Source organism: Epinephelus fuscoguttatus, linkage group LG13, assembly GCF_011397635.1.
Source record: "Epinephelus fuscoguttatus linkage group LG13, E.fuscoguttatus.final_Chr_v1".
NCBI classification, from domain to species: Eukaryota; Metazoa; Chordata; class Actinopteri; order Perciformes; family Serranidae; genus Epinephelus; species Epinephelus fuscoguttatus.
Window position 1 is genome coordinate 15,054,000 of NC_064764.1, and position 12,251 is coordinate 15,066,250.

The 12,251-nt window shown below is 43.6% G+C and overlaps 2 protein-coding genes across 2 annotated transcripts in view; both read right to left on the reverse strand.

The window, feature by feature from the left end:
- The window catches only part of LOC125899663 (translationally-controlled tumor protein homolog), a 589,762-nt gene that overhangs the window by 152,764 nt on the left and 424,747 nt on the right, over positions 1–12,251 (reverse strand). The gene's annotated exons all lie outside the window — the stretch shown is intronic.
- On the reverse strand, positions 4,682–5,605 carry LOC125899656 (olfactory receptor 1D2-like). Its single transcript, XM_049594111.1, has one exon. It carries the CDS (start codon positions 5,603–5,605, stop codon positions 4,682–4,684), a length of 924 nt encoding a protein of 307 aa, XP_049450068.1.

Sequence of the window (12,251 nt, forward strand, 5' to 3'; positions counted from 1 at the left end):
GTATGTGGCCTCTGACTGAGGTCTGACACATCCTCCAACACTTTAGGCCCCTTACACAGGGGAAACACGTGTTAGTGAAGTCCAAAAATCCTACCACCGCGGTTTACATCAACAGGCAAGGTGGAGTTTGGTCTGCCGTCCTTTTGTGGATTGTGGAGAGCCTGTGGTTGTGGGCTGCAGAGGCCATTTGACTGTAAAGGCTCTTCACATTCCGGGACTGGAAAACAGGGGTGCCGACCTCATGTTGAAGGGCTGTCCCCTTACCAGATGAGTGGAGGCTTTACCCACAGGTGGTAAGGGAGATCTGAACTCGGTTCGGGAAGACGGAAATGGATCTGTCACCGGCTGATGCAACATTCATGGCCTGCTATGGTTATTGCCTGGCACCACAAGAAGATTTCTGCTGGGGTTGGACACGTTTGCACAGCTGCCATGGCCAAGAAAGCTGCACCTACAACTCACTCTCAATCCCTCCACTAGCAATCTGTTTGACGAAGATCCACAGTCTCCTGAAGTCCCTGAGTTCTCTCCATCTGCACACATTCAGTGCTGCCAGCAACCCTGGTTGTGCACGGACATTCACATTCCCTGACACCCTCAGCATTCATCCTACCACAACTTCAATGTTGTTGGTCCCTCGCCTTCCAGCAGCTCACCATCCGGTACTTGGCGTCCTAGGGACGTCGTCCCCTTCAGACGCCTCTCGCTTACATGCTTGTGGTCCAGGCACTCATATGACAGGAGATACCACCATGAGTAGTATTCACCACGCCACCACTCCAACCTGGACTCAAACATATCTAAATGAACAGTCGCTTGCTTAAAGCACACCCTCATCGAGCAAAATATCACTTTCCACCACCCTGACGAGAAAGCCAAACTATCCAAGCTGCTCATATACACCCAGCAAAATGCCACTCTCCCTCTCCCATCTCCAAGACCACTTCTAGGCTCCCAGCATTGCGCCCACAGCCACGCTGATGATGTCACAACACAGTCCACCAATGCCGAGGAAGCTTGGCCTTCAGGGTCAGAGCTGGATGACTATTTGTCTCTGACTCTTGATCTGTGTTTGTGGTTTGGTGGCAGTGGATTCTACACTTCTTACCACATTGTTTTTGCATCCCTAGCTGATGGTCACCTCCAACAATTTAACTAAAGCACATTCTGGGAACACTACATCCTGAACTGTATTATTGTGCTTTCGCCTCTCGTCCCTCCTTGTGCTGCAACCTGTGTGGCGTGCCATCCCATCTGGCCTCAGCATACACCCTCACAGCCTCTCTACCCTGCACCTCAGCCCCAAATAAAGAAAGCTCTGCCATTCCTAGGAGCCTACCCTCCGCAGCCCCCCACCACCCATCACCCCTAAACCTGTCAACATCCTGCCAACCACCCCCGGCCCCATCCCCAAAGGCGTGGATAAAAGAAAAGAGGAAGACCAGTCCTGCACCAGAATGGAAGGATGGTCTGTAATAACTTCAGCGATCTTGAATGCAATGATTCAAGCTCTTAATTCCTCCACACCTCCACTCCTTCTGTGAAGCCCATGCCAGAGCAACTTGTTCCTCATCGAACTTTGCACAGCCTTGTCCCCATCATCCAACCTTGTACAGCCTATCACATCAATGCTCTTGCTACTGTCTTAAAAGAACACCCAGACCACCAGTTCATAAGCTTTCTCACCCAAGGTTTCACACACAGCTTCCACCCAGGTTTGCAGGTAATGCCAGAATCATCCTACACATGCCACAATTTGTTATCAGCTATCTCTGATTCTGACACAGTGGATAAACCATTAGACAAAGAGGTTGAAGAAGCAATCATGATCAAACCATTTTCTACCCCACCTTTCCCCACATTCAGAATCAGTCCAATAGGCATAGCTACCAGGAAATATTCAGGAAAAAAGAGACTCAGCATAGATCTCCCCACAGCTCCATTGTCCCCAGCATCAATAGCCTTATACCCAGCCCGGACTTTTCCATGCAGTATACATAAATCAACCATGCCATCTCCCTCATACGCCATGCAGGCCAAGGACCCTGGTTGTCCAAGGCCAACATTACCAGTGCCTTCTGGCATCCTCTGGAGGGGTGAATACTACTCCACAGGCTATGGCAAAGTCACGCTATGGCGTAGGTTACGGTGTAGGCTCTACGTCGACGTGGAGCCTACGCCATAGCCAGGGCCGCCCCTCCCTAAACGCAGAACACGCGCTGTGCGTAGGGCCTCATCTTCCATGAGGGCCACATTTTGTGCGAGGGGACGCATTTGCGCATATGCGCAATGGATGTGCACATGCTACCATGAGGTGTGCGTAAAATCAGCTCGAGAAAGGAGAGAAGGGACCTGACCGCCCATGCGTCGCTGCAATGATTGACAGCACTCCACATCTGAACAATCAGAGGGGTGCGCTGGCAGGCACTTGCAGAGCTGCAGCAGGTGAAGAGTTGTCGACATGTCGTCCAAAAGAGCCTCAGGAGTATGTGCGGGGTTGGGAGGGAGGGCGGGCTTCACGGAGGGGGAGACCCGAGCCTCGGGGGTATGTGCGGGGCCGTGAGGTCAGATTCTCCCAGAGAGGGGCAGAGGGAGGTATATAGCTAAACAAGATGAAAATAGAAAAGAATGTCTCTGTATTTTATTTCTGTTTTCAGTGTTTAATTAAGGTGGGAGAGGCGGAGGGCTGAGGGAGATCAGACGCCTCCAGAGAGGGGAGAGGGAGAAATATAACAAAATAAGATTAAATAGGAAAAACCTGTCTCCCTCTTTTATTTTATTTTCAGTGTTTAATCAAGGGTGGGGGATTGAGGTGGTGGAAGTTACATTCTTTTGATGAGTAATTGATGGCTATTTGTGACTCAGATTTGTTTATTTATTTATTTCAGTTTGAAGTTATTTTTATTTAATATTTATTTATTTATTTTATTTGACTCATACAGCCAAACTACTGTATCTACAGTACATTTGTTATTGCCAATAAAGGTTGTCAAGTGAAATGGCAAGTTCTTGTACGGTCATTTTGTATCTATGATACATTTGGGATGGGGGCCTCCAAATAAAATTTCGCTTAGGGCCCCATTTTGGTCAGGGGCAGCCCTGGCCGTAGCTACGGTGTCAACGCAGAACTATATGAATGCATGAACCCATTCATGACTACTTGAACTCAAGACTAGCCAGCAAAGCCTCTCCTTAAGACCTTCTGTTTGTCTCAGAGACAGGCCAAGTTCGCACTTGCTTCTGGTTTCACCTACCACTTTTGCCAAATTCGTACCAGATCTGGAACACTCCCCAAGCTATACTCAGGACTTTCCTTTGGTATCACGGCCACCTCCACCATTTCCAGGCAAGGAATCCCGGACCATATAATTAAAATCCTTGGCTGCTGGTCTTCTCGGGCGTACCTCACCTGCATCCGCAAAGATCTTAACAACATCAGAAACGCACATATGCACCATTCATCATGCTCTATTCATAGTAGCGCAGGCAAAGAGATGACTCCTCCACTCTATCTCAACTTACCTGGTTCAGTTGCACCCTCCTCCCTTCAGCCAACACCAGACCGTCATCAGGTTCCACCATTCACCTGTCTGCAACCCTAATTTCTCCAATCATTCCTCCCGCCTTCCTTTCCTTCCTGACCCTACATCCCATAACCCTCATCATTTCATCCCATATCCTGCGATCTGCTTCCCTACTTCCCTCAACCCACATCCCCATCATACATTACAAATATTACTAATAAACTAATAGCAATCTATAGCTCTATTGGCGTGGTCTTTGTTAGTGAAAGGAAGTTTTAGAAATAAGTTCGGGAACAAAGACCACACCATAATCTCATCCATTTCCACGCTAAAAAAGTTTGTAAGCACACCTTATCTTTTTTCCTCCTCTTTGACTCCTTTCTCACATCCCTCCCCCAAAAACACCCTTTTTTTGTTTTTCTTTTTGCTGGCTCTATCCATAGAAGAGCAGGCGAAGAGGTGACTCCCCAACTCTATCCCAACTTACCTGGTTCCGTTGCGCCCTCCTGCCTTCAGCTGACACCAGACCGCCATCAGATTCCACCATTCACCTGTCTGCAACCCTAATTTCTCCCATCATTCCTCCTACCTTTCTTCCTTCCCTGTCCCGACATCCCCTCATTCCTCCATTCCACAACCCTCATCACAAATCCCTTGACCCTCATCCCTTCATCCCACATCCCTTGATCTGCTTCCCTACTTACCTCAGGCCTCATCCCAATCATCCATTATACCTAATAAACTAATTGCAATCTATAACTCTATTGCTGTGGTCTTTGTAGTGAAATTACAGTGAAAGTAGGCTTTAGTGTAAAATGTAAACTTCATTGGCCAAAAATGAAGTAATGAGATGTTGGAGAACAGCACACCCACTTGTATTTACTAAAGTAGCCATTTTAAACAGATTTATACAAATTCAAATTAAAGGAACATTTACACGTATTCAGTTACATAAAGGTGTCTTTTGGAAGTTGACTGCTTTGCTCAGATTGTATTCCCTAACTAATTCACACAGCCATCACTTGACAGATTTGATGTTTATAATATCACTAATATTACATCTGAACCTACTTTAATTGATACTGAAAAACATGCACATATTAAAGATTATGCTTGGCATCAATATGAAAATCACACAGTACATATGGTTTCCTAGTCTAGAGATGTTTACCACACAGAAACTCCATAATTTTATTTCTTATTTGTGTCAATTTGAAACCATATATGAGGGGATTGAACAGTGGAGGAATGAGCAGAAAGACAATCTCCATAAAATTCTGGGCACTTTGTGGTAAATATTTTGAGCCAAATCGCATATACAACAAATCAAAAAGCAAACACATAGAAAAAGAGAGTAAACAGAATAAATGTGGCAGACATGTTTGTATAAACTTTGTCATGTTTTCTCTGGATGTTAGACATGTTCTGATCAGATATACATATGACCAAATAATAAAGACAAAATGGCCAGAATAAAAAGTAAAATTAAAGGCTGGGATTGCAACATTTGCTATGGAGGCAGAACAAGCTAGTCTACCAATCAGCCAATTTATACAGTAGATTTTTGGTATGTGTGAGCCACATAACCTTGATTTTGATAATGTAACTGAACCCATGAACACCAAATAAATGGGTATAAGCCAAGCAAAAAATACAAACACACAAACTCTCTGTTTAGACATCACAGAGTGGTACACCAGAGGACGACATATAGCCACATATCTGTCATAGGCCATCACAGCTAGAAAAGAAAACTCAGCATTGGCGGAAGAGCGCAACACAAAACCCTGCAGAAGGCATCCAGCATAAGAGATGACATGAGTGGTAGACAGAAGATCCATGAGGAATTTGGGGTAAAAGCCTGCTGTTCCATAAAGTCCATTAATACACAGGTTACACAAGAATATATGCATAGGCTCATGAAGTTTTCTGTCCACAGTGATGGTTATGATGAGAGCAACATTTACTATCCAAATGACTGAGTAACACAGTAAAGTCAGAGCGAAGATAATTATTCGGTGCTGCACTGTGTAATTTAATCCTGAAAGCATAAAAAAGGTTAGTACAGACACATTATCCATTAAAGTCTATCAGCTGTCACAATTTCATTCATTTAGATCTAGTATCCTGACAAACCTCCCCATGTGCAGATCATATAGTGTGACTTCAGAGAAACAGCTTTGACATACATCTGCTTGAGCTGCTCATGCAGCAGCCCTGTAATGCACTCAGCCTGTGCTGAGAGTCTCTGACTGTACCAGGGTTGGTTCTTCCGTTTAAATCATCTTTCTTTGATGACTAAACACAAACTGGGAATTCAGTTTGATGTCACTAAAATACAGGTTGTTTGAGTTGACGGTTTGAATATATGAAATGACAGTCATAATTTATGGAATAAAACTTAAGAATATTGAATGAGTGTTGTCATCAAGGTGCTGGCATCATCACCTTTTCAAAGGGTTAAACAAATGATTTTACTTTTTTACAACAATTCCAATGATTGAGTGGATTGGGTGTTAATTACCTTTTCATTACTTAGGATTGCTGACACCAGATTTTTGCTGACTCACTCCAAGACTGACTCTACTTACAGCACCATCCATACCAATTAACCCTTCGAAACATGCGAAGAAGGCAATCAGCAACAGAAGGAGAAAATTAAAAACAAGAAAATTAGTTAATAAATACATAAAAAAGAAAATTAAAAACAACCAACCAAACAAGGAAATGATATGGAAAAAGTGCATAAAATTGTGATAATTTTATACCACAATTTTACATATGTAATAATAATATTTATAAATAGAATTTCAAGGTTCAAAGTTTTTTGTTTTTTTTTAAGATTATTTTTGGGGCTTTTTTGCCTTTAATGAACAGGACAGAGTGAAATGGGGTGAGAGAGAGAGTAGGGGTTGACATGCAGCAAAGGGTTGCAAGCTGGAGTTGAGCCTGCGACTGCTGCAGTGAGGCATTGCCTCTTTACATGGGGCGCCAGCACTATATTACAGAATTTTTGTTGTTAAAATATTACGTTGCAACCAAGTACTGTATGGTTTTGACACTTTTCTAGCTTGTTAAAAAGGGCATACAGTAAAAAAATTTTTAAAAAAAATCTCTCAAATTTTAGGGGTGCTGGGATTCAATTTAGGGGTGCTTCGGCACCCCCAAAAATGGTCTAGAAATGCCTATATGGTCTGGATCCAAGTTAACCATGTAAAATTACTTCTGGTTGTTATGTCTTGTGTTTTGGGCATTTTCAAATGAACTGGTGAAGACTATAGATGTGGGGCTTGTTACAGGGCCACTGGTGAGGTTGATGGGTTTTTTTTCTGTGTTAATGTTTGCTGATAAGTGGGGATGTGGGACCTATGGATACTCTGAAACTCACAATCAAAACTAACAAAGAAACATCTGGTAGCACAGTGTTCCACAACATCCACAATCGCCAACTACTATCACAACTAGAGATCAATGATATACTTCAACAATGCGACGTCAAGGGGGGAGCCATGACGACAGGTCAGTGGGGGGATGTCATCATCACCCCCACATTCTGAGACTGGGTACCAAGCCCCAGTAGATACAAACAGCCTCAATGTAGGAGCAGCTCATCTGAGAAGGAAGATCATGAGCAAACTGGAAACCTGAAGCCTCCGACGAATCTCGTAACTGAGTTGCCAAGTACCTTCAGATGATCTGCTAAAAGAATGTGAATGCTGCCCTAAATACCATCCCTACAAGTACTATCACCGAGACCAACAAGCTGATTCACAGTACAGCAACAGTGATCCTGGAGATGCTTGGATACAAGATGGACATGGAACATAAAAACCAGGACCCTCCATGGAAGAGACGGTTGGAGGACAAGATAAAGGCAAGACGGAGAGAAGTTAGCCAACTAGCAGAGCTACACAGAGGGAACATGGTGAATAAAGGGGTACCAAGAAAATAAAACAAGTTCTCAATTCCTGAGGCACTTGAAACTGCCTAACAAAGATGAACAACCCTGGCCACCCGGCTAAAGAGATACACCAAAGAAGTAGATGCCAGGAGAATAAACAGGATGTCCTCCACTGAACCAGCCAAGGCGTTCTCTCAGTGGCAGGGAAATAACAGCAGGTCAGACCCACCAAGAGCTGAGATGGAAACATACTGGAAGGGCATATGGGAAAGAGAAGCATCACACAACACTGATGCCCAATGGCTGGTGGACCAAAGAGCTGGCTACAGCAACCTCCCTGAACAAGAACCATTAAACATCTCAATGCCAGACATCCAGGAAAGAGTGTCAAAGATGAAGAGCTGGACAGCACTTGACCCTGATATGATCCATACATACTGGCTGAAGAAGCTAACTGCACTCCATGAACACGTAGCAGCACAGATGGCCCAGCTGCTAAGGGATGGGGACCCCCCCAGAATGGTTGACACAGGGCAGGACAGTCCTGATAAGGTCAGACCCCCAGGAGGGAACCATCCCATCCAACTATTGAATTCGGCATTGAATTCATTAATCTAAAAATAAGGCCTTAATTGGCATTAAAATGTCTTAAATCAATCTTTCAAAAGTCTTAAAAATGTTAACACGTGGTAAGTAGGATTTTATGATTATAATTAGTCTAAACTATTATACTAAAAATAATAGGTAACATTTATTTTTTATTTTTTTAAAATAATTTGCCGAATAGCAGTAACGTCACACAATCACGAGAGTGGAACCAACAAAACAGTGATGTGTTTGTGGCCCTGACTCTCAGAGCAGATGCACGTCGTTCATATAGCAGTCGGACCACATGGGAAAGTGTAAATTTAATGAAAATTGGCTGTCCAACAAAGATTTTTCTGGATGGCTGAAACCGGTACCAGGCAATTTATATGAGGCATGGTGTATTTTGTGCAAGAAATGTTTCAAACTCGGCACGATGGTAATCAAGGCAGTGGAGTCCCATATGCACAGCATGAAACACAAAGCCTCAAAATCAAGCTGTCAACAAACGCCAGGTATTTCCCAGTTCTGTTCTACTCTCGTCTCTACTGTGCCTCCACCCCCATCTCCGATATCAACAACCGGGACAGCAGCACCAAATCTCCGGACGATAGGCTCTTTCAAGATGAACTGCGCCTCACCTGGAAAGTAGACGAGAGCAGGCGGCCACAGCGGGGGGCGGTGAAGTCGGACAGGAAACTGTCCGACTTCACCGCGGCTGCGGAAATTTCCAGCAGCCTTCAGTCCGTACAGGAAGTCACAGACACACTTACATCCTGTCTGGAATGATGTCAATCCATTAATAAAGTGATCAGACCCATATATCAGTTTGTTTTCAGTCTCCAGTTGTTTTAATTATGACAGATTAATTTATTAAAATGCTTTACAGGTGATCTGTAGTTTATGTTCATGGTTTATCCTCCATTTGACATGAGTTCTCCTGTAAATCAGCATCATATCAGTTTGACCTGTCCCCTCAACTACACAGGCTGAATAAACTGTGTTTGACTATAAGGTTCATATTTATACAACAGCTTTCATTAAGGCTCAGTCAGATACAGTCAGGGCTTCACATCTGTACAGATGTTAGTTTAAGAATCCTCACATCCCACTGTCCACAAGTCTCTGTGTTGCTAAATACTTCAATAAACAAAACAGTCCAGTGTTAATATACAGTAGACTCTGTATAGTTTATAATGAATGCATTTAGTCTCTGACAACTAAACTTCACCATCAGTCACACAACATGTTTTCTGTTCACAGAATAAACCTTCAAATCAGACAAATACAATCTTAATCTCTAAAATTCAACAAAAATGAAAAGTTTATCTAAAACGTCGTATTGTTGAGTCAACATCTGAACCAATCAGTTGTTAGATCAGGTGAGATCCAGGCGGTGCAGTCAGTGGAGAGCAACTGCAGCACCTGGCTCTAAAAATTGCAGCTGCCTCGCTCTCGCGGTTTTATTGCCATCCACTTTTGTAATATGTCGGAGCAAGTCGGGATGAAGTCGGACACACAACTAACCGGCATGCATTGTGTGCCGATTGCCGGTGATCGAATCTGCGCAGGCCTGGCTCATCTCGAATGAACCTAGTGTTCGGGTGCACACCTACGCTAGAAGCAAAGGTACTGTAGTGTCTGAACACTGTGACAAAACACCAATCATACAAATCAAATAAGGAAGTTGGAGATTTATTCATTTATTTCATTTGTGTTGATTGTGTCGTTGGTCTTAAATTTCATTTCAAGTGGCATTAAAAAAGTCTTAAAAAGTCTTAAATTTAACTTGCCTTAAGCTGTAGGAACCCTGGATAACCTGTCTCCCCACAACATGGAAGCTCCTGTCAGGCATCATAGCGGCTGAGATAACTAGGCATATGGTCCAATACATGAGCGAGACATAGAAAGGCATTGGCAGTAACACCAGAGGAGCCAAGCACCAGCTACTGGTCGACAGAGCAATTGCCCGAGACTGCAAGAGCAGGAAGACCAAACTGTGCACCGTCTGGAGTGACTACCAGAATGCCGACAACTCAATGCCACACACATGGATACTGGAATGTCTGGATCTATCCACCTTATTTTCAAACACGGAAGTATATAATGATCAACTTCCGTGTTTTTGTGCGTGACTTCCGGTCAGCCGCTTTCCCTCAAATTTTTTTCAATTTTCAATTGTTTATGTTAGTCAATCAGTTAGTTTGTTAGTTTGTCTGTGTATTTTATATAGATAACTGTGCCCACGTTTCCGTTATCCAGTAATTGTTGGTAAAAATAATTCCCTCTAAACGCAAATAAATCGCACGTCAATCAAAAACTATGAACCAAAAAAGCACAATCTATCCCGAGGAAGACAAACTGCTTGATCCCCGTCTCCAGCGTACCAGCAGAGAACCTGCAGAACCGAATCAGCAAAAAAACACACCGGGCTAAGCCTCTCTACCTGAGCAGCTGAAGCTGCGGCTCGCACCCTCGACACACAGACGGTGCTTCTGCATGCCAGCCAAACGTATGCACAACTGTGAGAAATAAATATGTGAGGTGTACGCTGCTTTTCTGTCTTTTTTTCTTTTCTTTCTTTGTTTATTTCTTTCTTTCTTTCTGTCAGCAACATACACTCCTAACACAGGACGGGCTGTTTTAAATGACTGAGTTGATCATTAAGCCATAGTGATGCGCGGATCGGCTCTGATAGCACCTGAATCAGCATGTACGCATCAACCATCCAGCCGTTACAACATGATTGAGCTAGCAAAGCAGTTTTGTGTTGCCATGTGTTTTATTTATTCAGTTTTGGGAAATCACGATGTCTAGAAAGCATCAGTGGCTGCAGCTGACAGGGACAGCTAAAACTAGCAGCAAAGCTAACACCAGGACGTCACCTGTTGGTTAAAAGCCTCCCGTCGTCGGATACGACATGAAACTACTCCAGTTAGCTCAATCATGTTTTAACTAAGACATCTGCTGGAAAAAATATTTTTTTCACGGACCGTTTATTGAGTTATTACAGACACCGCTAACGGCTAACGGCTAACAGCTAACGGTTAGCCCAGCTAATCTACGATAACCATATTATTAATTACACACACATTTGTTCAATCATTGTGTTTACAGACTTTATATATATGTATATATATATATATATATATATATACATATATATACATATATATATATATATATATATTCATTCATCTTCTAACCGCTTCATCCTCTTGAGGGTCGCGGGGGGGCTGGAGCCTATCCCAGCTACATCGGGCGAGAGGCAGGGTACACCCTGGACAGGTCGCCAGACTATCGCAGGGCTGACACATAGAGACAAACAACCATTCACGCTCACATTCACACCTATGGACAATTTAGAGTTACCAATTAACCTAGTCCCCAATCTGCATGTCTTTGGACTGTGGGAGGAAGCCGGAGAACATGCCTCTTGCTGTGAGGCAAGAGTGCTAACCACCACACCACCGTGCCGCCCATATATATATATATATATATATATATATATATATATATATATACAAGGCGATTCCCATTTACACAGTGGTCAAGAGTACTTGACTGGAAGTGTCGCACAAAAAAAGGAAAGCTGGCTGCGTTCTGTTTTGCCTCTGTGTTTCCGTGAAAAATAAGGTGGATACAAGATCAGCAGGACACTAACGGCCTTCATAAAGAACTCCATGGGAATGTGGAAGACAACCCTAGGGGCCAACTCAAAGCCAAATGCCCTATCAACATCAAATGTGGCATATACCAAGGGGATGCACTGTCACCACTGCTGTTCTGCATAGGTGTAAGCCAAACAGGAGTGGTGAGTGCAAATGGAAAAAAATGGATTACATAAAAAGTTATTAACAGGTACTGTTGTAGTCTCACATGACCAGGGTGCTTGTCGTGTAAAACCGACAGTCAGGTGCCGAACTTTAACATCGTGCCTCAGTACTTTATTAAACATTCATATTCACCACGGAACGTACACTCTGTTCACAGGACTTGAGCTTGACATATCACTCTACCTCCGTATCACTGACTTCCACGCAACAGTATAAGTGAGCAGCACTTTATACTACACTACTGAGTGTCTGGATACCAGCCTGTCACATTACCTAACACAGTGATTCTTACTGGGTCCATAGAACGAGACTGCAAATCAAGTGGGGCAACTTAAGGCTGACTGGACTCTGTTGTGGCTGAGGGCTGGAGGTGCCACACTGGGAGCTGCATTTGGGGCCCTTGCT